The following is a 25,500-nucleotide window of genomic DNA, read 5'->3' as shown; positions in this document are numbered from 1 at the left end:
GAATAGTCAGCTTTCTTCAGAGAACAGCCTGGGAACTAGGTAGCATGTATGTGCTGTTGATTATCAGGAATCAGGATAGTGATTCTGAGCGGTTCATTCCCTGATTCCTGCATTAGCGAACTGGTTCAGTGCTTTAAGAGACACGTAAGAGTATCAGTAGCTCCTCAAAGGCCTAAAATCAGTACATAAAAGTAGGTCTCTCACTGACATGGAGTATGAAGGTAGAACTCAGGTCAGAGAGTCACAAAGATTGTAATATAAAATAAACTTCAGTTAGGAATGGATATAAAAACAAGAAAAAGGCACTGTGACTACAATTATTTGAAAGACCAGTAAAGTCTATTATTTAATAATCATGGAGATCAAATTATAGATTGTGCAGAGAAAGTTGAATAATTCAGTGGCTTTTCACTGTTCACTGAAAAAAAAAATTGCTTTTCAGAGAATGCCTAAAATGAATTTTAATTTATTCAAAAAATAATTAGTTAAAGAGGTTTTAGACACACCACAAAGATCTGGTGTAATTCACCCAAAGAATGAACCAAAGCAGTCTCTAAATGATTAGCAGGTACCTTTGAGTACTTTGAGAAGGATGGGGCTTTTGAGGAAGGGAGAGACACTAACAGAAAACATATCTTCATAAAATGTGAACAGAAAATGAACCAGAGTGTAATAGGTCAATTGAAAATAGTCTGACTACAAGAAAGATATGAAATATTTTTTTTAATTAATTCTAAGTAGCAGTGATATGAATGATAAAGTGGAAACACAAGATGGCATAATTTTGTTACGAACCAGTAATGGAATAAATCAGATTTCTGTCTCTGGAAGGTTAACTTTCTTGGGAAAGACAGGGAAACAGTCAAGTTATATACCTTGGCTTCAGTAAAACTTGAGACTGTCCTTATGATGCTTCTATAAGCAAGCTAGAAATGGTCTTGAAGTAATTGCCATGTAGTTAATGCTTATTAGAAAATATGGATATGAGTGTCTATCAGCAGATTACTGTCAAACTTGGAAAGAGAGGTCTCTCCCATGCCTGGTTCTTGTCAGTGATTTAATTTGATTAGGATAAGTAGATATAAACTGCAATTGGACTGGGAAAGATTGCTAGCTTTTTGAAGATATAATAAAAACTTAAAATTCAGAGACAGTCTGAAGTCAACAAGATTAAACTCGAGACAGTCGAGCACAAAGTGCTTGATAAGAAGAAACAAAATCTATAAGCAGAATAGGTCTGGAAGGCACAGTGCACTGTAAACTAAATGTAAGTAAAAAATCTGATGCCCCTATTAAACAGACAGGTCTAAATGGTAGAACTTACTAACAGTAGTATTATTGCCTTTTGCTCTGTTAAAATACTCTTCTCATTTGAGAGAACATTTTTAAAGAAAGATGTAGCAAGCAGGAGTGAGTTCGAAGAGTTAAGGCCATTTTAACATTTTCAAAAGCTCAGCATATACACTTATCCAGAGTTGAGCACACACAGCTATGACTCTACAGTATCTGTGCAATTAGGCTGGATTTGCTGTACCTACAGAGCAGATGAACTGTATGGCACATACGCAGTAGGCTTGCTCTCATACCTGGTGTGTCCTTGCAGCTGGAGGTTAGCACCCTTCCACACTGAGGGCCTGGGGGCCTGTACCATAAAGCGGTATTGCAGCTAAAATAAAAACATTAGAAAAATGGAGAGAGTGGGGAAATTACACGTGTGTAGTCCAGCAGAAAGACCGACAGATGACATGGTAATAGCCTGCTTATCTGTAAAATGTTGTTCCAAGGAGAAGGATGCAAAGTCAGGCCATGTGGGGATATGGTTGTTGTTTTAAAGGCTTGTTACAGGTTTTTAAGAGCAGGGGATGGACTTCACACATTACCTAGTTATGTCCTTAAGTTGTGTTAGGTGGCTATGTCTTACCCTGGAAAAGTTCTCAGCGTGCTTTCAAAGGTGGTGATACTACCCTGTAAATGTTATACTCCTAATTGCACTTATGGTTAAGTACGTTCAGCAGTGCTTCTCTTGAGCTGGTATTTGACGCCCTTTGCTACCAACTGACAGTTTTTCTAATGTGCTACAAAAGTGTTTTCATTTTATTTTTCTTCTTCAAGATGGAAATGATTGAAACAGACTGAACAAAAACAGTAACGAATTTTCAATGTGTCTAATTTTGTAGTGTGCCCAGGGCTACTTTTGCTTTAGCAATTGCAAGAAGAAGAAATGAGCACTGGTAATTGAAGAGTCCATTTGTGAGTGAAGCTGTTGACAACCAGTTCCATCAGTTTTTACAGGGAGGCTTTAAATATAAGTTTAATGGCCGCACTTGGAAATCTGAGATATATTGCAGTACAGTGTACACCTATTGGTTAAGCTTTAAATGGGTTAGCTTTAATATCGGTAGAAATTTTAGCTGTGGCACCACAGAGTTTTGCACTAATTCTTAATGTTTAAAGGCAGGACAAAACACTATATAAGTTGCTCGTGTTGCTGTAGCTGGATTAGTTCCAGTATCTGAGCTAGCTGATTGAAGTTAGCTTTGGCATCTCCACAATTCATGCTACAGTTCAGAGTAGAGTCAAAGCCTATGAAAAAGCAGATGGAAAACAACTGAAGATAAACAGGTGAGAATAGTCTGAGAGACTTTCCAATAGAGATAAGTGGTTGCTGGTATGATACCTAAGGAACAATATATTGTTAATATTTTAAAGTGCAATTTACAATATTCAGGAGTTATGTTGTTGTCATGGTTTAAGGAACTTTATTGAAATTGTAACAAAGAATTACGTTGTTAGGTTGGATAGACAGCAATAATTAATATTTAAAAACTATATTTGAAACCCTGATCTTTCTTTAGAGTTTTCATTAAAAATAGCTTCTGCCAATATATATGTTATCAGTTATATATGTAACTTTATAAACTTTAGAAGCAATGAGAACCATCAGAATTGATAGTGTTGTGTAAAACATTAACTGCAGCTGCCTTTTTTTGATTTCAGATTGCGCTGCCACTTCTGGGAGACATGGGTGCTATACTGAAGGTAAACATTATCAGAGGTTAAGTATCTTTGCTTACTATAAGCATGCTTTTTAAACTAAAACATGCACCTGAAAGTTTCTGTAGGTTCAATTCTGAACTACTTGCCTAGCCTAAAATAATTTTGAGGTTTTGTTTTGTTTTTAAAAAATACTCAAGAAATATATTTGATAGGAGTTTTGCAACAGAGCATTTGAACAGTATGTGAGGTAGCGCCAGCAAGTGCACGTTCAGTACCACCAGCCCACAGTACGAATTGCTATAAGTATACCCCATTCTCTGCTTTACTTTTTAGCATTAATATTGGTAACATACTGAATAGGGAAAATAGTCTAGAATTGCTAATGTATTATTTTGAAAAATAATAAAATTTGAAGTGATCTGCCAAATTCCAAAATGAAAAGTGTGCTCAGGAGGATTTCTATATGAAAACAACACATCGTTTCTGAGGAGACATTATCCTATTCTACTGTCCTTTATTAATACATGTACTTAAGGTTTATTGACTTGCTCATTCCCAAATTTGATTTAATTTAGGTATGTCTTTGGTCTTTTCCCTGATTCTGTTTTGTACGTGCTTTTCTACCTCATGTCAGTTCTGGTTTTTACCTATTCTTTACTCTTCATTCTTCGTTTCTCTGTGGTTAGCATTTCTATTAAGATTGTAATTTAGCTGGAAAATGTCTCTCCCAACAAAGAAGGAATCATTTAGTTTAAAATAACTGTAGATTTGAAGCTGGCAAGAATAATAAGAAGCCTCCATCTCTACCCAATCCTTAAAAGGAAGATGGTCTGCTCAAACCTAAACACAGGTGTGTCTGGGACTTTTAAATGAAGGCATTTATGAGTCCTCTCAAAATGAAGCTAGAAGTTTGTTAGCATGGTTTGAGTAGAGTGTGTGAGAGAGATGGGGAGGAAAACAAGGAAGGATATCTGAACAAGTATTTTGTATAGAAGAGAGAAAGGACTGAAGAGAAGGCTTTGGGGTAAAACGAAGGGGTGGTCATAAATGCAGGAAAGAGGCAGTATGCATAGGTCAGACACTCTGCCTGTGTCACAAAATGGTTATTTATCACTTTGCTTTGTGTCTGTTCCTCAGGGTGACCCTGGCACTAGAGGTCCTCCAGGCATCCCTGGTAGAGAAGGGCCAAAAGTAAGTTTTGAAGAGAGTACTTTATATTGCTTTGTTGCTTATTTGAAAGGCTGGTCTCTTACCTCTGACAGTCTTGACTTTTTTTGTCTGATCCCTATCCTTGTAGCATCTGAGCAGCCTAGCCCTCTTTCTGGGGCCCTCTTTCTGTGTTTGCCTTTCCTCTCAGGAAAGTGAGCAAAATAGCCCAAGCTGAATCCCAATCCAGGATAGTTCTGTGTCTTGGGTCTGTTAAAGCTAGCTCAGATTTGACTGTCCAGTAGCGCAATGCCATCTATAGGCTTGTTTTAGGTAAGTCAGTCATCCAAGAATCCCGCAGGGAAGAAGGAAACTTCCCGTATCTCCCTCAAGCGTGCAACAGCTGGACCACACTGTGCCTTTGCACCTCGATCCTGTGGGAATAACACAGCCGTTTCACTGGGACTTGAAGTTTCATTGATGTCCCTCAAACTTCCCCTTCAGTGTAATTAGATCAAATGACACATGGTTTGACATGCAATATCCCCTATGGTTGAGTGTAATTCTATGAAAGTGTACTTTCTCCATTTTAGCAAGCAAATGGAGAAATGGTACTAATAAGATATCTTCCTCAGGCCTTTTGACTAGTTTGCCTACTAGATAAAAAACACTAATTTCCTTTTACCTCAATGGGAGGCATATTTTAAAGCTTTCAGGTAGTACTAAGCCTTTTTTTCTGCTTTAGGCGCTATTACTGTAAGGGCTTCATGCTAGCATATATTAAATGTGGGTCATAAAATGCCCTGCAGAACATGAAATTCATTGTTCTCTAATAGAAAGTATTTATTTGAATGTTACGTTTTCATAGGGAAGCAAAGGTGAACGTGGATTTCCTGGGCTTGCTGGAGAGAAGGGCGATGAGGTAAAATTACTTCATTTCTATAGCGGTTGCATTCTTATCTGAACCTGAATAAAGATCTAGTCTGAGAATGAAATGCACAGACTATTATTCAGTTTTTAAAACTACTGAGATAGTAAGTATTGCTATAAATTGCCCTCAATTCTTAATTCTCAACAAGCTTAAATGCTATTATTCAATTAAATAAAATCTATTTAATTTTTGTTTGATTTTTGCTCATTTGTATATTTTAAAGCCGCACATATATTTAAATGCTAATTTTTAAGAGTATAGGATAGAGCAATAAAGAGGCAAATGCCAAATATTTTCAGAAAATTCTTCATGTTTTATAACATATTTTCTTTCATTGTGTTAGTTGCCCTATAAAATTCACTTTCAAAAACATTCCGTGTGGTGAATACTCTGATGAGAGCAGTCATAGCAGCAATTACTATTAAGTGGAAACTGGAAAATATTTGAAGATTCTGAATTTAAAATATTTACAGTATTTTGCATCATATTCTATATCCTTAGAGTCATTTTTATGTCATTATGTAGAAGGAAAAAAAGCCATGTAACTTGTGGTGCCAAATCCAAAATAGCTGCTATAGCTTTTATTTTAAATTGGAATATTTGCAGTTAACAGTTCAAGAACAATCTCTGTCAAAACAAAAAAAAAGAAATCACCAAAGCAAAAAATCTATTAAGCAAATGAATCTGAGTAAGTAAATTAATTTCCTAGTGACCTTAGTCAGCAGAAGGAGTTAAAATAAGTAGTCTGTTACAAAATGTTAGGTGAACAGTTCAAAATTCCAAAATACTTAACTGGCACTGTAAATACATACTTCTGTCTTGTAATTTGGGAGTGCTGGCTGCAAGAGAAAGCACCTGGAAAATATGGAAGGAATTTAGATCTTATTGATTGAGGGGTTTGTAATTTGAGTGTTTTATATTTCTTTGGTGCTAAGGCCATAATACAGTAAGAATTAGAATGAGAATAATTTCTAAAAAAATCTGTGTTCTTTGGGATCCATGGCTTCCAAAAGTTAAGTTACATGAAGAAAAAAAAAAGCTGCAGCAGAAGCATTAGATATGTATTCCTGCTACTGCTTTGCCCCAGAATTTAGCGGATTGCCAGCCTAAAGTATCATGCTTATTTTTCCTCTTGTTTTCACACGATCTGTATAGCTCATTATGTCTTTGCTGCTTAAAAGCAAGTGCCTCCTGAGGTTGGATTTAGAACATATACCTTGAAATGGTAGGGCAGCCATAAGTGAAGCCCAAGCAGAATTTTACTTTAAAAATAAATGGGAAAGTAACACATCCTTTGTGCACCGTATAGGTAACTTCTACAATTCAGCCCTAGCAGTCTGAGGCATTAGCAAATGCAGTTTCAACAATTCAGATACTATTTAACTGCTGAGAATCAAGTGAGGTATTAGCGGCAGTTAAGGAGGTAATAAGGGAAAGGCAAGATTTTAACTTGTGGTTAGGTTTTTTTAAAGGACTCCAGAGTAGATTAATTCTAAATGTTTTTATTGATTCAGTAAGGTGCTGTGATGTGTTAGTAAGGTAGCTGTTCACATGCTTCTTTACTATTTGATAGCTGCTTAGCTGCCTTAGCTCTGATATTTTCAGTGTTTAGCAGTAGCTTTTGATTATGACATTATGAGGCTGCAAGTGAATTTCTTTTCAGAAACACATATGAAGGAGTTTACAAAGTTTAAAAGTAACTTTTTTAACAAATTTACATATTCTAAAAGAATGCATTTATTTTCATTTTTATGATTTGGTTAGTATGGGAACGGGAAGAGAGATTGAGAAGCTCACCTGAGGCTCTTTGAAATATGATCATTAACTTCCATGTGCTTTTGAATAGCCCTTTCATCTTTGTTGAAGCTTAGTTCTCTTCCTTTTTAAAACATTCCTTTTTGGAGTTTGTATTAATTTTCCAGGTGACTGTACCGTCAGAGTAAAGTAATTCAAAATGAGCAGGGAGTACATTAGCAGCTGGATTACCACTCTGAAAAGCTGCAGAGGTGGATCAGTGTCCTCTGTGTGTGGGAGCAAGAAAGAGAAATCCATGTCTGTCTCGACCTCCACATCATTTCTGATTTATTTCTGCCTGAAGGTTTTCCCTCAGTCTCGCCCTCAGAGCCCCCATTTCGGGGCTCCTGACCTCTGTCGTTTTCTAGACTACTCCCTTAGCCATGCCTTCTTAAACACTGCATTTAACATGAGAAATATGCCTTTTCTGAGGTGATTCCTCTTGTCAGAGGATAGGCACCCTGTGCAGATAAAATTAATCACTGCTGGGAGGGACCTATTTCCCTTTGTGGATTATAGGGTCACCCGACAGCAATTAGCTGTCATTAGTACGTGACTTTTATATGTCTAAAATTGCACCTAAGCCTGGTGTGGCAGAGAAAAGACTTCAGTGACTTGCAGGTTTGTGTCAAATCCTACCTGTATCCACTGTAGTAAGTTGCACACCTGTACATTTAGTAGGTGGATACCAGAATCCATTGATTCCCAGGCAATCGAATAGAATAAGAGCAGGAAAATAAGGCATTAAATACAATGAAAAATGACAAGTTCTGTTATCAAAAAGGCAAAATCTATAAATCAGGCAGAAAGCATCATTGCATTTAGACAGCATCAGGTAACATTGAGAAGTCTGAGTAGATACCTTCTCACCAGCAAAAAAAAAAAACCTTTTAGTGAAAGAAAATAGAAAATTAATCTCTAAGGAAAAGCCAGATGTCATGCTCTTATCCACAGAACTAAAGACAAAAAGACATACAGGACGTAAGCTAGCAATGTGGGAGGTTGAAGAACAAGGGTTGTTCATCGGTCAAGCAAGAAGTTGACTCTAACCTTGTTCCCTGATAATCTCTTCCCTGCATGGTGGGGCTTTTTTGCATTCCTAAAAATAATGCCAACCTTTTAGATTAAAATGTGCATTAGTATAGTTACAATACCTCTGAATATGCTGAATATAAGTAGTTTTTGAAGTGGGACAGGAAATAGACATATGCTCTTTTAATTTCCAGGGCCTTCAAGGTGCTCCTGGACTGCCAGGCGTACCAGGACCCAGTGGACCATCTGTAAGTGCGTGCTGTCACCTGTGGTCTAATCTATCTCTGCAGAGATTCCTATAACTGTCTACTAAAACTTCATATTCTTAGTTTCTTGTCCTTTCTTTCGGCCTTTAGGAGAGTAATAATAAAATCTTACCCATACTGGTTCTAATAAAAGAAACTATGTTGTGAGTTGATGTTACTCAAAACACTGTCATTGTCTGCACTCAAAGTTTATATAACTTAAATGGGTTTGGAGATTTGGCATTCTTAAAGACTTTGTGAGGTTACATGACTTATGATGTGCAAACTTGCAGTTAATTATGTATTTGTACCCAAGTTACAGTAATAACGTTAGTAATAAAAATCTAAAAATAATTCCAGCTAGGCATTCTGAAAACATTTAACGCTGGAACAAAGTAATCACTTAGTTTCACAACAAAAAAAAGTATGCTAATAAGCTGACAATATTTAAAGTCACTGAAAAACATCATTAAAAATGTTGGTATTTCTGGGAAAACTCTTGGAAATTTTTTTAAATTTTATTTTCTACTTACTGGATGTGATCACCTTAGTTAGTACAATCATTATTCATTCCTAGCTTGCTGACAGTACTAATGCTTCCCTTCTTTCAAAAATTGTAACACAGTTAGGAAGTTTAATGTGGAATATGTAAATTGGCATTTTAGCAGTAAAGCGTGTGACTCTTACCAGTATCAAGAGGAGGTGCCAGTTAAGGTCAGTGCTTTTAGTCTGCCAAGGTGAAAATGCAACCACAAACACAAGTTTTACCCTTCAAAGGGCTTATCAGAAGGACACAGCTGTTGTATCAAACAGAAGAGAAATATTTAAACCTGGAGGAGAAGCATAATTAGGTTTAAATGACCTTCAGAAAGTACAAGCTTTAAAAACTAAGCTGCAATGCAAAAATACTGTGTTTCATTGTTTCGCAACTAATATAAACTGATACTGTGTTGTGCAGGGAGTCGCAGGAAGACCTGGACATCCTGGTCCAGCAGGATCAAAAGGCGAGAAGGTATTGCTTCTTTTTAGTCTCGGTAAAGGTCTGTGAAGGTTTTGCAATCCCATTACACTCCTATGTTTTTTGGTTTTTTTTTAACATGAGTACAAACAAGAACTTGACGTACATTTTCAAATTAATTTTTATTTGTGTCTTAATACAAGTACTTTCCCCAAACAATGCCGTACAGATGGGCTTATGTTGTGAAGTATAGTCCTTGTGGTGTAAGTTAGTTGCGGGGAATGTTCTTTAAGTATGACATACTATATAAAATTTAGGAAAGTGAAAATAAGTTAGTGAAATAGTATACAACTAGTTACTACTTGCTCTGCTTCTCATTCTTTTACCAGTATTTTACTCAAAAGTAATTGTATACTTCAAAAGTGCTTCACAAGTACTGAAAGTTATTGGGTCTAAGTTATTTTGCAAAAATATATAATCTTCCTTTATAGTTAACTTATACTATTATAGCACTGCTTTTTATCAGTGTTTTATGTGCTTTTTTATCAGGCTCTCAGTGTTATCCGTTATGACTAAGAGGTCAAATTCATTTATTGGGCACCTCAGATACATGAAATACAGCAGACATAAACCTAGTTTGCTGCAAAATAACTTCTGGGACAAGTGCTCCATTCTGTATATGAATACACTTTTCTGAAGTTTTTCTCAGCTTTAGCCTGGAGTTTTCCAGGCATAGCACTGCCACATCAGTGTATCCAATCCTACTAATACTCTACAAAATCTTGACTCTGGTATGAGTAAGAAAAGGAAACTATTTGGAAAAGATTTTATATTATTTCAGTATAAAAATTGATTGAGAGCTGTCTCCATACAGACCACAATAGCAAAAATTTACCACACTTATTTCCTTTTTATGTAACCGAATGCAAAACACAAGTCTTTTAATAGTTTCCTGTATACAGTTCATACACAGGTGAGAATGAGAAGCCACTGCTCTGTAACTACTAGTGTCTCATCAATCAAAAAGGGCAAGAGTCAGATGGCTGAAGAATGATGAAGTAAACTGAACTAAAGCTGGAGTAATTTCCTCCTTCCAGATGAAGATCTGGGGAACATGTTGGAGAAATGGTCATATTATATGCTTTCTATTGTATTCTTATTCCCTGTGAAGTACTCCAAATCACTCTTTGGAGGCTGGCAGTTTCTATCAATTAGCTTGACTTTTGCCACCTTCATAATTTTAAATATGCAGCCTAAGTGTCTCACTGGCATATGTTTAATATGATCCAGTGAAGTCAGTGAAAAATTCCGGCAGACTCGTTCCGAATTATACAGTGGTTTTAACCGAATCGTAGTGATGAGGGTTTGAAAATATCGTGGTTGGGAAATTTGATGTTGAAACCTTTGTAACTCTGTCCTGTTCATAGGCCCCACCATTGTGCTGGGGCAAAAAATCAGAAGCTTTTTTTTTTTTTTTTAACATGAGCAATTCAGTGCACATCAGCCGAACAAACTACAGATACATGTAACCACAGATTAATATTTTACAGTGAAAACTAAAAAGATACTCATTATCTCTTAATAAAGAAGATCTTTATTTTTGTTCAATGTGTTTCTAAATAAACTGAACTCCTGAAACTGTAGCTTTTCTTTATTTACCTGTGAATGACCAGCTGAGGATTGACTTTTGCAAAACAATATACAAAGCATAAAATGAATGTCAACTTCTTTCTGCCAGTTGCTTAGAAATGGAAACTAACAACTCTTTTTCTTCCTCTCCCTCCTGGTATATATGAAGTGTTTCACAACCCAGGTTACCACTACTGTTTTGCCACAAGGAAGTTACTACATGTAAAGCATCCAGTAACTAACAAAATGAAAAATTAGTATACAGTAATGATTAATAACTTGCCTAAAGCTTAAGCAGGAGCTGGACAGGAGACTTTATTCTTGATATTACCTGCTCATATTGAATTTATCTCTTGTTTATTGTCATTATGGTCATCATAGCTTGAGTATGGAATAGATCTGGACATCAGTTACCATAAGTGGTTTGAAGAGTAAATGAATCTCTTGCTTTACTAGGGTAGTGAAGGTTCTCCTGGGAAACCTGGACCACCTGGGCCCCCGGTGAGACATTTTGGTTTATATTTTGAATGTTTTATTGGGAACAATATACGTGCGAGTAAAATTTAATGTAATATAAAGAATTGACTGACAATCTAATATGTATTAATAGTGCAGGAAGACAACCATGTCTTTTTGTAAAAGGTGTTCCTTTCTTTCTTGTGATTCGCTGCTGAGTAAGTTCAGGTCACTAAAACCATCCCAGAAACTTGGTCAAATGAGTCAGCCGTGGTGTCCAATGTTATTAATGTAACTTAGCTTCGGTACCTGAGATCAGGGAACTCAGGGAACCTAGGGAAAGTTCGTGGAGCTCACTGGACTGCAAATTAACAAGAATAGTACCTAACATAAAATTAATCTGGAGAATTATAATAATAAATATCAAAATGTAATGTACACTGAGATTTACAGGTTTCTAGTTTTGTAATTAAAAAAAAGTCCCAAGCTGCACTGGTATGTATCTTATGTTCTCACTGAAATATCTGGAATCTTTGAAAAATTGAACAAGAATGAAAACGATGCCACAACTTTGCTGAGCTCTGGGGCTTGAGCAGGGCAAGAGTTCTGCCTTCATAACTGATAGTTGTGACACTTACCTTGGTTTTTATGTTTTAAAGGGTATGCCTTACAATGAAAGAAATGGAATGAGCAGCTTATATAAACTCCAGGTATTTCTCTTTATTGTTAATTTATCTTTTTGATCAACACCTAATTTTGGCCCAACTCAACTTTTAAACTTGCTGTTACAGGGAGGTGTGAGTGTCGCTAGTTATCCAGGTCCACCAGGACCTCCGGTAAGTATTAACAGAAATGTAATTTCTAATAGTTAATTAACAGAGGGGTTGGTTACATGATGCAGTTTCATTAAGTGGCGTGGAATTTGATTTTATATGCGATAGAAAAAATACTTACCATAGTAAATGATAAATATGTGATTTTATGTGTTTATCAAGCATTTTAGCCCATTTTGGAGAGTAGTTTATTTTGATTTAAGTATTTCACCCTAGCAAGTAAAGGCTGCGAATGTGGTACATAATTTACTACATAATTGGACTCTTCAGTGCAAGTATGCTAATATCTTAAATGTGTAATATAGTATTTATAGTTAGTGATGGCATAGTTTTGTAATGGATTAAATCTGGTGCCAGAAATGAGAAGCTCATGAATTCTGATCTCAGTTCTGTCACTGATTTACTGCGTGTAGCTACAGTACAGAAAAACGTGTAAAACCAAGTATTATATTGTGGCAGTAATACAAGGCTGGTGTCTTCCACACTGCAGGGTGCACAGCTGGACACTGTTGCTTTGGTTCTGTGGAGCCAAAGATGCTGTGCACTTATTTATGTCCTCCTCCTTCTTAGCATCACAGGCAAGTTGTACTGTTTTAAGGTGATTGTAATTTTGGTAACCACATAAAAATGTTGTAGCCATCAGCAAGGACTTTGTCCTTACATTATGTGCCGTTTGTAGTCACAGGCTCGCACCAGACCGCAGAGCTGTCTTTCTCTGTATTCTGGAACAGCAAAACAAAAACCAAATATTCCTAAGATTTTATACTAAGTTAATCAGCTGAGAGGGCTGGACTTAATACTGATTCTAAATGCACTGCCTTAGCAAAGTTTACTCATAATGCAGTAATTAAAAAATCTTATTGTGTAACTCTGTTCTTTTTCAAATGTGTTTCCACTTCTTCATTTCTTTGCAGGGTCCAAAAGGAGATCCTGGCACAGCGGTATGTATGTATTTTTTGGTCATGATAGGGAATTCCCCAAGTAGTTCAACACATGATCCTAGTCACAAGGGTGGAAGAGTCCATTAACGTCCTTTAGCAGGTAGCTTACCTCCTGCAGAATCAGTGCTTCTGAAAAAGCCTTTTTAATTGCCAGGCTTGCGAATTTTGCGATTTCTGTTAAATAGTTCTAAGTGATAATATAATGAATGACTGAACATAGTATTAACTGCTTGTGGATTCGTCTCTGCTGAGCTGTCCCTGGATGTATCTATGAATAGAGAATGTGAAACAAAGGTAGAAAATACCTTAAGAGCTGTTAAATTGTCCTCAACATTAAATTTGAAAGTGATAAGGGAGAAAGGACAGTGTGCTGCATCATGCTAGCTAGTAACAACTGGAAGTTGATGTTTTCTTTGGAAGTGGCATGGCGGTTTGTTACAGTATGTTCACATTGCTTCTGCTGAGCAAGGTGATGGTGATCACAGAAGCCACTATACTTTTCAATGATGCAGTTTGACATTCAAAAGCAGATCTATTTAACTTTTTGATACTTTTTTTCCTCTAAGCATTATGTTATATCCTTTTTGATGTGATTTTAAAAATTATGGGGAGGGACAACTAGTGGAAGAATCCTGAGCAGTTGCATAGGGCTAGCCACCAGCAGAATGTAGATCCAAATCCTGACTGGGTGTACATTTTTCCCAAAGTCCATGGCATGTGATGTAACTTGCTTTTCTCTATCAGAGAAACTATATTTGTCATTAGCTTGTGATTTGCCACTACAGTTCCTAGCCTTGAAGGTGGCAAAGCTGAAACTTAATGGTATTGCATCTTGATGACTGGATGTCAGTAAAAATACCCAAAAGATAATAGTAAAATTTGAGTATTGATGATTTAGCCCAGAAAGTATGATAGTATCAAATGTCATTTTAAATGGATATTGTTTTAAAAATTGGATAGGTGCTTCCACAGCAGTTAAAATTTCAATACATTCTTGTAGTTCTTTTTCAAGTCTAAGGAATATCACATAGCTGCATAATGATAGTTACAGCCCTATAACACTGCAAGGCAGTGAAACAGGTAGTGCTCCGTCATGGTCAGTGTGGTAGAACTGTGTCCAGCAGACTTCTTTTGATCTTCAGGCAGCATGACTGAATCAGGATGAGTACCATGTGTCAGCTAATGGAAACTGATGAGCAGAATTTGCTGATAAAAGCAGTAGAAGCTGAGCTAGTTAGGAAAGAAAATTGTGCCCAGTTGGACTGTGTTCCCCATGATCTGCTGATGAATTGTCTACTTGATAAAGATCAGGAAACACAGAAAAATATTGGAGATCAATTTTGAAACAAAATCACATCCCCTCCAGCAAAGTAAAGAACAGCCAATGCCTGCTACTAATGAAACAAATCACTACTTCAGGGAAATACTTAGAGTTCCTGAACACATTCAGGAGTTCATTCAACCACCAAGAAGCCGGCACTTGACCTTTCCAGCTGCTGTCCTGTCTTCGAACTGTTAGTCTTGGGCGAAATAAATAAGGAGATGGTTCAGCCAACCTCTCGGATGCCTGGTAGTAAAGAATCAGGTCAGAGCACAAGATGTAGACCATTTAAATGTCACTAGAGACTGGCCTTGTGTGAACACATCAGGCCACAGTATTTGGAAGATGACAAGTGTCTTCTCCTCTTGAAGGGTTCTTGTCTTCTGAGTTGAGTCCATATCGTGGAGTCTTTCTCTTCAGTATCAGTGTGAAACTACTAAGAAATGTCTGTACTCATTAAAGCAGCATGCCATTACCATTTAGTTGTATCTTTTTTTCCTACCAGTACAGGCACAGTATCTACACTAAAATAGCAGCAGAATTAAGTGCAGCTAGCTCAGACTAATCCAGCCAAGACCAAAGTGATATGGGAAGGTTACAATTTTAAGAGCCAGCTAGGACTTCATCTATCATGAAGGTGTATAATCTCCACTCAGTCAATCTTGCAGGGCCTGGGATAATGTTTGATTCCTTGCCAAGTGTTAATGGAGAGCCAGCTACATGAAAAACTAAACTTTGATCTATGAACCAATGTGATAACTGTGTTCCTTAAGGAGCACACTCTACACATTAAACTGATTTTTCCAGTAGAGCATGTTTCTCGTTTTCTTTCAAAACTTGAAGACCTACACAGGGACCTAATCTGTGTGTCCCTTGCTGCAGAGTAAGCTTTGTTTAGGGAACAGAGCACAGAATTGCTTGGAGGTCAGTTCTCTGGTTGACAGCATACGCATACACCCTGGGGCTCTACCGCCTGGAGGTGCTTTAGAGCTGACCTTGGCTTGCAAGAACACTGGAGGGGAGTCTTCTGGATTACATTCTTCACCAAAATTAAAACCATTCATCCACATATTCACACAGTGCCTCTGGGAAAAGCTTAATTTGCAGATCACTAAAACAGGGCATAACAAAATCTGATCATGTAATAACTGGTTAGTTGTTTTACTAATCTCAAATTAAATAATCTGCTGTTGTTTGCTGTTCGACTTTTCTCATGTAGAGTACAGAAATCCTAATGTTTGCATCCCTTTTTAAATAAAAAAAAATAATCAGGGAGACCCAGGACCAATGGGATTACCAGGACTGGAAGGACTCCCAGGGGAAAAGGTAGGACTCTCAAAAAGAAGTCATGGCTTCTTAGTGGCAACTGTCTGCAGCTAAATATTTTCTGAAGCCTTGTATGAATTTTTTTTGTGGAAGTTAATGTTTCTGTGTGAAAAATATTTTCATGTTTATCTCTATTTCCTTTTCTTGCTTTACTGTGGATCTAAATCACACATTCACCCAACATAAAATTTCATTTTCCACAAGTAGGAAATAGCATGTAGGAGGTCTTGTAATATTTTGCTTTCTTAACTTGATAGAATACTACTATATACTATATTATATATAGTATATACTATACAATAACTATATTACTTGGTAGTAATATAGTTAACATGTTCTTAAGCATGGTCACTAGTTCTAGTTCTCTGTTGAACATCATCTTATGCTTACAGTCTGTCTGTCTTGCTCTAAGATTTATGGCATAGCTACAGATCTGAAGAGAAGTTTGTACCTGAATTAGTCTAGACTTAGTGCATGCGAGACTTCCATACAAAAAAAAAAAAAAAAAAAGGCTATTTCAGATGAGTGTAAGAATGTAGGAAAGAGTAGAAATAGAGGGAGAGGCTGATTCTCTGCAGTTCCTGTTGTATTGCATCCCGCTCCAAAGTGAGCAAAAATCTCTTTCTTGGACTGTTGCTCACTTTAAAAGGCCCGTTGTTTCTGTTTACTTTTTTTGCACTCTGTACCATGTGTATGATGCCACCAAGCGCATCCCAAGCCATATCATATTCTTCAGCTCCTCCCTGCAGTTCACATCTGCATTCCAGTGTGCGGAAATGATCCTTTCCTTGAGCTGGTGGCATGTTTCAGGCTTTCACTTGCTAGTGGTGGAGACTGATATGAGCTTAGAGAAAAGGTTGTCATGAAATGATAAAAATGTCAATATTTTGGTATTCATTTCTAAATATGGCAAAGTACAAAAAATTCAGTGGAGAAATTAAGAATATCTAATTATGTTTTCTGTCAGTAAAAACAGTTTGATTTTGCCCCAGCTTCTAAATTTAAGAAGAAAAACATGAATTTTTTTGAAAGTTGAATATTTATTCAGCTTTTTTAATTTTTAGTTACATGTTATTCAATGACTTTTTACAAAAATAGTTTACTGAAACTTATTTTTCATCATAAAGCAACATAAGTTAAAAGCTTCTCTCTCAGTATTACTGTGCATTACTGCTACTTGTGCAGGCAGTGGGGAGTGACAAGATGTAAGGTATGTGTCTATACTAGATTAAATTCCATGAGATGATTCTTGCTCTGGAAGACTACAGTCTACAGGCAACTAAAGACTATCCTGATTTCAAAATGAACAAACACAGGGAGATATTACAGGTCTAACTGAGACAAAGTGGGGACAAGAATTAAATAAAGGGAATAGGCAATGGAGCAAATTGTATAAACAAACTAAGTGAGTGTTTGGCCCTTTACCAAAGTAACAATATCCTTTTCTTAACTAAATTTGGTCAAAATTCCACATTTCTGGTGCAAATAAATTAACAGAATCCCAGAGTCTGCCTGCCAGTCCCAACAGTATAGTGCACGCTGTTTTTTAATTTAGAGCTATTAGGTACATCTGTGTAGCAGAATGGCATCTTCCACAGACAATGTTGGCTCTAATTTCATGGTAATTTCATGAACTGCCTTAAGAACTTTGTGTCCTCGGGGTAAAATGTCCCTTCCCTCAGCTGTGCTGACACAGTGGTTTGCATAGCTGTGCTGCAAATTACGTGGCTGAAAGAACCAGAATAACCCTTAAAAGAAAAAAAGTTGCAGGGAAGTGTTAGGAATTTCCAGCTTCGATGTCATAGCCAGCGTATAGGGAAAACACCACAATACAAGTTCTGGGTCCAGAATAACCACGGGGGCAGAGTGCAGTGCTCCAGCCAATATGCCCTGCTGCGAATACTCGGCGCTCAAGTGTTCCTGAGGTGCACGTTGCATTCCTCACTGAGGTGTGAACTTGCAGTAAGTGATTTCTCTCAGCCTCCAGAGCAAGAGAGGTTGAACTGTGGATGTAAGCAAGCTTCTCCCTCCAGAAACAAGGTCAGACATCAAACTTGTCATTTGTTTACACTTTGTGTAATGGAGTTAAGTGTTTCTAATTACCAGCATTATCATTATGCTACCTGAACAAAATTATAAGAATGAGACAAATCAGCATTAAGTATAAGAACAGAAACCAGAAATCACAGAATATCTCCTGGGGCTCTTCTGCACAACAGAACGTGGCTGTAGCTAAGTCGGCAGAGCTTTCGCAAAACAGCTGCAGGTAGCATAAACTCATCTCACAAAAATATTCTCCTGTTAGTATGGCTTTACCTGTGCCAGGGATTTTCTGACAAGATTACAGAAACTAGGAGCCTGATTTTTTCCCTACATTTTTAACCAATGTTATACTAGCAGAGTGTAGTGTTACAGACCAATACACGTCAGCAGTGAGTTAGGGCAAATCTCACTGTGTAGACTTTTACCACTGGTGAGCTCCATGTGCCTGCTGTGGGTTACAGTCCCCTCAAGAGAGAAAGATTAATTTGTGCCCACAACTCATCAGCTCCAGCACAAAAACCATTGTCTTAGCTTAAAGCAAAAATGAAGGTGGCTGTACACTAAAAGGAGAAACTTTGCCCTGAAAGGACCATGGCACAAGCAAATTGAGAATGCTGACTTGCGGCAAATGGATGACTGGGTAGCAGGAAGGTGAAAACCTTTTTGAAAGATACATCTTAAATATGGGGATGTTGATATGATAGTGAATTACCCGATGTGAATTTTGGGCATCGTCAGGACCACAAATGATAATTATTTGGAAAACTACAGATGAGTCAGGGACTATCCATCCCTTTTCAAGGAAGGCCTCAAGCAGACTATAAGGGATAGCATGGAAATTATGACATTGTACAAGAGAACCTAAACAAAGGATTTAAGTTACTTGCTCAAGTCTGTAAAATGAGTCAGTGGCAGAGCTAAATATTAGCATTTAGCAGAGCCTGGCTCTCATCCTCATTTTCAGTTCACTGAATAATCCTTCCGCAGAATTTAATGGGAATCCAGAAACAAATTTCTGGTTTGAGTGTTACCAATTAAGTATAGATTTGCCTTTTCTTCAGGGTGACCGTGGACCAGCTGGCACACCAGGAGTAGCAGGGACACCGGTATGTATATTCATTAAAGAAAACTCAGTTTGTTAGAAGCTGAAAAAACAGGTCAAGCAAGGTGCTGAGCTGTAATCTTGATCACTGTGGAACGCCAGCGCTTGGCTACTCCTTTATAGGCAAGTATAATAATGATGTGTTTTTCCTAAAGTTATTAGGATTTTAATACCACTGAGGGTTCATATTATTATTAAAATGACAGGAGGGAATGGTGTGAATACATGATAGAGCTGGAATTTGTAGCTACATATGCTTAGTTAAGAAAGCATATGAGATTCTTCTCATTTCCTCAGTTTAATACAGATAAAGACATTTTCTGTGTTCCTGGGCATGCACAAATTTGTAAGCATCTTTCTATCACAAAGTAAAATTATGAACATTGGTTATTGCAATCCATGAGGATCTGCATATCAAGTCGATCAAACATTTGCTTTAGGGGAATGCTTTGTCAGCTATTTGCACGTGGTATTCAGAGAAGTTTCTGAAAGTCATCCAGAAACTTTGTTGTAGGTGAAAGTAAATCTAACTAATGATAAATTGAAATTATAATTATTCATTTGTGCTCCTAAAGGAAATGAAGACAAGTTTTCTTTAGATTGCATTCACAGTTAAATTCAGAAGGCAATGTGGAGTTATCTATATGCAAATACATTTATTATTAAATTTGGGAGCTGTTTTTAAATTATAAATATGTTTCGTGAAATAAAGAGAAGTTTGTGTCTATGCACTCCCATTTCCATTAGCCACTGATTTAGTCTATTTACTGTGAGTTCCAAGAGAGAACATCAGCTTAAATAGCTTAATTTAGTTAAGTTCTCCTAAACCAAGGTAAAATTGCACATTTAAGGGGAAAAGAGAAGTATTTCTCCGAGTTTAATAGCCCATGTCAGAGTTTCAGAGTTTGTTGCTCTGAAATATATTTCACAGTGTGAATCAATAATGCAGTAGCTGATTAGGATGATCACGATTTTTCCCTCCTTGTGTATTTCCCACTGGATGTGTTCCAAGTCTTATTCTTGTTCCTCTCTGTTCTAGCTGGATATGAAATATTTAATGAGTTCCCTTCATCACTGATGGAATTGCATTCTGTTGATTACATTTAATTCTAATAAAATGCAGTGAAAGAAATTATTTCCTTTAACATTTTACGCTAAGCCATTTCAATTAACAAATTAATAGACATATGAGAGACAGTATTTTTTAGTAATCTAGGAAGAGTTTTTGAAATATATCCACATATCTTACTGGAAGAGAATTTGTCCTCCTTGCCTGGCACTATTCCCTAGATTGAATAGTGGACCCTTTTTCCAATTTGGGAATACAAACATCTCATTTTAGCTTTGGCTTTTTGCTGAGCAGGATTATCAGGAAAGCTTGGACTGAGATTCTGCAAGAATTGCCATCGATGTCTGTTTCCTCAGCATGAATCCTCAGTCCTATTTGTCCCTGAAGTTGTCATTGGCGTTGATGTGTTAGATCCCTCTCTTGTACAAGTCACCTGAGGATCTGGTCTAAGGATATTTCCAGTAAATGTAGATTCAAGGTTCTTGTCTGGGGTGGAACCAGATAGGTTGTTAAAAGCAAGGCATCATTTTTTAAAATAAGGACATCTAAAATCACCATCTAAATTATGAGATAAGAAAGGATTGTGAAATCCAGCAGGCTGAAGATTAAACAACAATAAAAGTGGCCGAAAAAGAGCATGAAGAAAATTTGCAAAAGGAGTTAAGTCAGTAATAAACTTGCTTTAAAAAAAATCAGGACTAGGAATTACTTAAGAAAAAATCTTGATTTCACATATGGAGTGATAAACTTTGATCTGACTGACTTCTCAAGAAGGAAATCATGGCATTGTAAAAGAAAATGTCATGAAAACATTTCCTCCGTATTCAGAAAGGGTAAAGAAGACCAGGCGATTGAGTTATGTTGTACACAAGAGTCAGATTAACGTGGCACAAATATTAAAAACTCTGGTAAAGTATTTCTCTTTCCTTTCTTAAAGTATTTAATGAACAGTAAGGTGAATATTTCACTGAAATATGTATCCTCCCTTATTTTTGACCTAAGAGAAATTATGTTTTGCTTCCTAGTAATTTGAATTTGTAATGTTCTCTTTTTGCAGGGAAAGCCAGGATCTCCCGGGTCTCCAGGGATGCCAGGGGAACCTGTAAGTACAGATTTGAGTTCTGGACTCTTATGATAATATACAAATATTTCAAACACCAAATGCAATATTTTACATGCATATTTATATGTTTGTTTTCTTCTTTCATAGGGTGAAAGAGGACCTATAGGAGATATAGGCTTCCCTGGACCAGAAGGGCCACAAGGAAAACCAGTAAGCAATTTTGTACCGAATATATATGTGTTCATTACAAAAGGATGCATCTTTGTTTATTAGAAGTTACAAAAGAAATGAGATTACATCCTGCTTTGTGTTAGGCTAGGTAAAAACTGAAGAACACTTAGAGCTACAGTGCTCAGTATTAACCACCCAGTCAAGGATTCCTGGTATTGTGATGTTTTAATAGTCAATGTTGCTGAGATGTTGCCTTTAAAGGTCTTATGAGGGTCCTTATATGCTGTTGACATAAATGATCCTCGATCCTCTCATATTTTTTCAGGAGAAGATTAACCCAGATACTCAACACAGTCTATAAAGGGTGGGGTGACACAATACATTCTTGGTTTCAGTTTAGACAGAGAGGTGTGCGCTTCGTGACTCTGAATAAAATTCGTAACTCTTCTGTATACAAGTGATGCAACACTGCAGCTGAAGCATTTGCTGTTCACTTAGAATATGTCTACTCTGACCTCTTTTATTAAATAGCAGTCTGACAACCGTGTAGTCAGCACTGTCTGAGCTGGTTTAAAACAACCTAGTTTATATTCTAGAAGTGGTTCAGCTAGGGTAGCGCAAAACTCTCATTCCCCGGAAGCTTGGTGTTTTGGGGACAGGCATGAGAAGCAGACCTTTTCAGTTTGTCAGCACATTTCCACATTATGCTTCTTTCTTGAAAGAAGAGACGATTTCTGTAACTTCAGCAGCAAATTGGCCCAAGGTGCCTACTCTGTGCAAAACTCCACTTTGCACTATGAGACGGAAGAAAATATTCCTGAGGTCTTTGCTCGTGCAAGTTCTTCTTTCTCACTCAGTGAAACAGCAATGAGTTTGCTCCATATGCAGATCCATGTATATCCTAGTAAATTAAACAGTGCCAGAGAATTTATCTTGCAATTATCTGGCATTGTATGCTTGTTAACATACTCTCTGACAGTATTTTGGCCTATGCCAACTAGGACTTTCAGATAATGCCACATTCCAGTTTTGGGGGCGAACGTGGGCCTAGGACTGTTTGCAGCCGGTGGTATGAATGAGACCACTCTCTTATGGGAAGGAAATAATGTTTAGCCCAGGAGGCTGAGGCTGTGCTGTACCTCAAGTCCTAAGGACCAAAGAATGGATCTGTCCACTTACTATTAAGGCATAATCTCTGTAACAGCAGAAGTCTAATAGGGTATCAGGGCTAATATCTAGAATAAGACTTGTCGCTGGTTGTGTAATGACTAGATGGGACTGGAAGAGTGCATGTACAGGTTCATATTCCACATTTGCAGACTTTCCATATAACTTGTCATTTTAAGTTGTGCGCTCCTTAAATGTGATGCTTGTCTTGATGCCAAAGATTTTTTTTTTGCTCTGCTCTCAGCTCAAATTTAATGTGCTTGCAGTTCAGTATCACCCTGAGCTCCTTCACATCTCAAGACTATTTGTATTTCTATATTGTAACCACACAAACTGCTGCCTCTGCAGCTTCATGTACTGATACCAGCACTAAACATTGAGCTTTACCCTTTATATTTTTAAAATGCATATACACATGCATGTTTATTAAAAAACTGTTGCTTTTTTTATAGGGAATCAATGGAAAAGACGGATTGCCAGGTCCTCCGGTAGGAAAGCATGCTTTTGCATACTGGTGTATTTTATTCCTCACAGATACCATAGCTGTTAATCCTAGGCAGTTACTTTCAGTTCTGCTAACAGATGAATATACAGAAAAAGCCTTTAAGTGGTATGTTTATCTTTTTTCAAAAACAATTTTTCAGGGTTCTGTGGGGAGACCAGGAGACAGAGGACCCAAAGGAGAACGTGTAAGTCCCTTGTTTTAATAACTTTTTTTCTTTTTACTGAGCATCGAAGGACCTCATCAGCACATATTTTACAGGCAAAACCAAGAAATTAATTCTCTGTGAACTTCAAGCAGTCTCTTAGACAACTCAGAGGTTTATTCCTAGACACCACTTTAAGGAATTAGAATTGAATTGCTTCTGCATTTAGAGGGAAAACACATTTTTAAAGACTTTCTAACACAGTTGGTCCAGCCAGTGCAAATTGATCAGTAGGTTGAAAATTAGAAAGTAGCTAAACCTGTTGTGATGCTGTCAGACTTTTCAAGAGATATAAAGCTTGCCCCATCATCATCCCTGGGATCTCTGTATGTCACAAACCCAAATCATGTTTTATATAAAACTAGCTCGATACACGTAGGCAGCAGGAATGCCAATGCAATGCCTTACTGCTTCCCAAAAATGTTCAGACAGTTCTGTTCACAGTAACAAGATCAGGGTAGACGAATCATTATGGGAGGTGGGAGATGATCTTTATTTTGCTAGAGGAAAGAAAATCTTAGCACATACTCTGCTCTTCTTATAACGTTGCTAGAGCCCTGATGTCCCAGTCAAATTGATACCACATTTATCTGACAATTCAGAAAAGGACCTCCCTGTGTAATCTGGAAAAGGAAATGCTGTTTTATGACACTGAGCAGACAGGTTTTAACCATTATTCCAATAATAGTCCCTTGCAAAAATTAACAGTTTGCAATGTTCTGTTTCTGCCTTTAAGGACATAAATAAAATGTAAGAACCTTCTTATCATACCATTTACTGTGCACTGCCTTACACCTCTCAGCCTTGACCTTCTGAGTGTCAGGCTATCTGAATGCCCTGCAAATAGTACTGTACACATACAGCCAGAAGAGGAGGCTGGACCTGTAGTTGCATGACCTTGAAACGTACTGACAGGGAGGAAGATGTTGAAAAAGTCTGTGAGAGACACAGACACAGACTTAGCTTGATTCATCAGAATGAAACTTGGGAAGCCTCAGGGTAAGAAAAAAGAGTGTATTTGTTCCAGTCTCATCGGTGACGGAGTATGTACATACACACATGTACATGTAGCTATAGATGTAAATATAGATATATGCCTACTCTCAGAGAGGTCACAAATGCCTGAATCTGCTTTCACTTTTGGGATCACTGGCAAACATGTAACGATCTAGCTGTCTCTGTACAGAGTAAAATAAATAAATATATATACACACACACGCACACACACATATATATAAAAAAATAAAAGAAATATATAGATACATGTTAAAAAATAAATCAAATTCCAGAAGTATTTTTGTCTCAAGTAATAATCAAAATCTCTCACAGCCTTTTATAACAGGAAAGTTATAAATATGCCCAATGCAGTATCTGAATAGTTTTCAGAAAGTTGTCAGTTGTTCCTTATAATTCTTCAGGGAAAGGTTTGTTGAAAGCAAGGGGAGATCTGCCAAAGAAATAACAGTGAAATAGACGGCAGAAGTCTGCATCTCAGATAAGAGATCAGTGGGGGAGTTGAATTTTCTTGCTCTCTCTGGATCAGGTATTACAGACCTGCACCTGTGAGAGAGATTGCAGTGATTACAGAAAATAACACAAAGTCAAGGTTTTCTTGCAGCCATTATTATTACCGCTGTACAGTGTACTCCTTCAATTTGAGACCAGCTGTTGCAATTACAGAAAAGAGAAGCATCACAATTGGAAGGACAGAATAAAATTCTTGTGATTTTCACATCTAATAAAGTATATTCTTGTAGAATTGTTTTAAGAAGGAAGAAGTCACCTGGGCTGAAATAATCTTATGTATCCTTTGACTAAACACTGCTGTTATTGTTACTTTATAAACTAAGTGACAAACCAGTTGAAAACATGTGGTTTATACCAATCAGAAATACACCTTTCAAGTCATTTCAACAACAGATTAAAACACTGGTGACTGGCTCATTTACTGCTATTATCTACATACATTGATCACAGACTGGGAGCCTGCTGGACTAGAGCATGTAGAAACCTAGGCAAAACAGTAGCTCCTTCTGCACAGAATTTAGTACAAGACTAATTGCAAGAGGTGGGAGAACACTTGAAAGGAGGAAGACTGAATAAATCGGCACCATAGGCAGAAATCACAAAACACAAATGTCCTACCTTGTTTTTTGCACAATTCACAATGAAGGAGAGTTTAAAGAGGAATCTGGAGGAAGATGTGACCTAGTTTTATTAATTTTTACAAGGAGATTCTTCCAAACACAAAGAAAACACTGGAGTCAGTTTAAAAAATGCTTGTTTGAAAGGTGGCTGTAGTATTTGATCTGCCTCCTACACATTGGCAGCCTGTAAAATGGGAATTGTTAGAAGAAAAGCAATTCCAGGATCAGCTTCACACTGCTTGTAGTACCATGGTCTTGCAGAAACCTGCATTTTTCTTTATTTCTAGCAGAATAGATATCCATACCTACTCTGCAGGGTTATAAACCTGAGAAATTATATATGTATATTTATGCCTTACATACATTTTTAATGAAGGCTTCTTGTAAATATAGTCATCTTCAGACAGCTTTTTTTATATATG

At 37.1% G+C, this 25,500-nt stretch overlaps 1 protein-coding gene across 4 annotated transcripts in view; it reads left to right on the top strand.

The window, feature by feature from the left end:
- Positions 1-25,500, top strand: part of COL19A1 (collagen type XIX alpha 1 chain) — a 215,218-nt gene that overhangs the window by 165,456 nt on the left and 24,262 nt on the right. For all 4 annotated transcript variants that reach the window (XM_064447840.1, XM_064447838.1, XM_064447839.1 and 1 more), the window contains 15 exons: positions 2,998-3,039; positions 4,135-4,188; positions 5,012-5,065; positions 8,095-8,148; positions 9,104-9,157; positions 11,189-11,233; positions 11,848-11,898; positions 11,980-12,024; positions 12,936-12,962; positions 15,556-15,609; positions 18,714-18,758; positions 20,881-20,925; positions 21,034-21,096; positions 22,677-22,712; positions 22,869-22,913. In XM_064447840.1, coding sequence (XP_064303910.1) covers positions 2,998-3,039; positions 4,135-4,188; positions 5,012-5,065; positions 8,095-8,148; positions 9,104-9,157; positions 11,189-11,233; positions 11,848-11,898; positions 11,980-12,024; positions 12,936-12,962; positions 15,556-15,609; positions 18,714-18,758; positions 20,881-20,925; positions 21,034-21,096; positions 22,677-22,712; positions 22,869-22,913 — 714 coding nt within the window. The remainder of the gene's footprint in view (positions 1-2,997; positions 3,040-4,134; positions 4,189-5,011; positions 5,066-8,094; positions 8,149-9,103; positions 9,158-11,188; positions 11,234-11,847; positions 11,899-11,979; positions 12,025-12,935; positions 12,963-15,555; positions 15,610-18,713; positions 18,759-20,880; positions 20,926-21,033; positions 21,097-22,676; positions 22,713-22,868; positions 22,914-25,500) is intronic.

This window comes from Phalacrocorax carbo, chromosome 3, assembly GCF_963921805.1.
Source record: "Phalacrocorax carbo chromosome 3, bPhaCar2.1, whole genome shotgun sequence".
Taxonomy (NCBI): Eukaryota; Metazoa; Chordata; class Aves; order Suliformes; family Phalacrocoracidae; genus Phalacrocorax; species Phalacrocorax carbo.
This window is presented reverse-complemented; position numbering and strand designations above follow the sequence as displayed.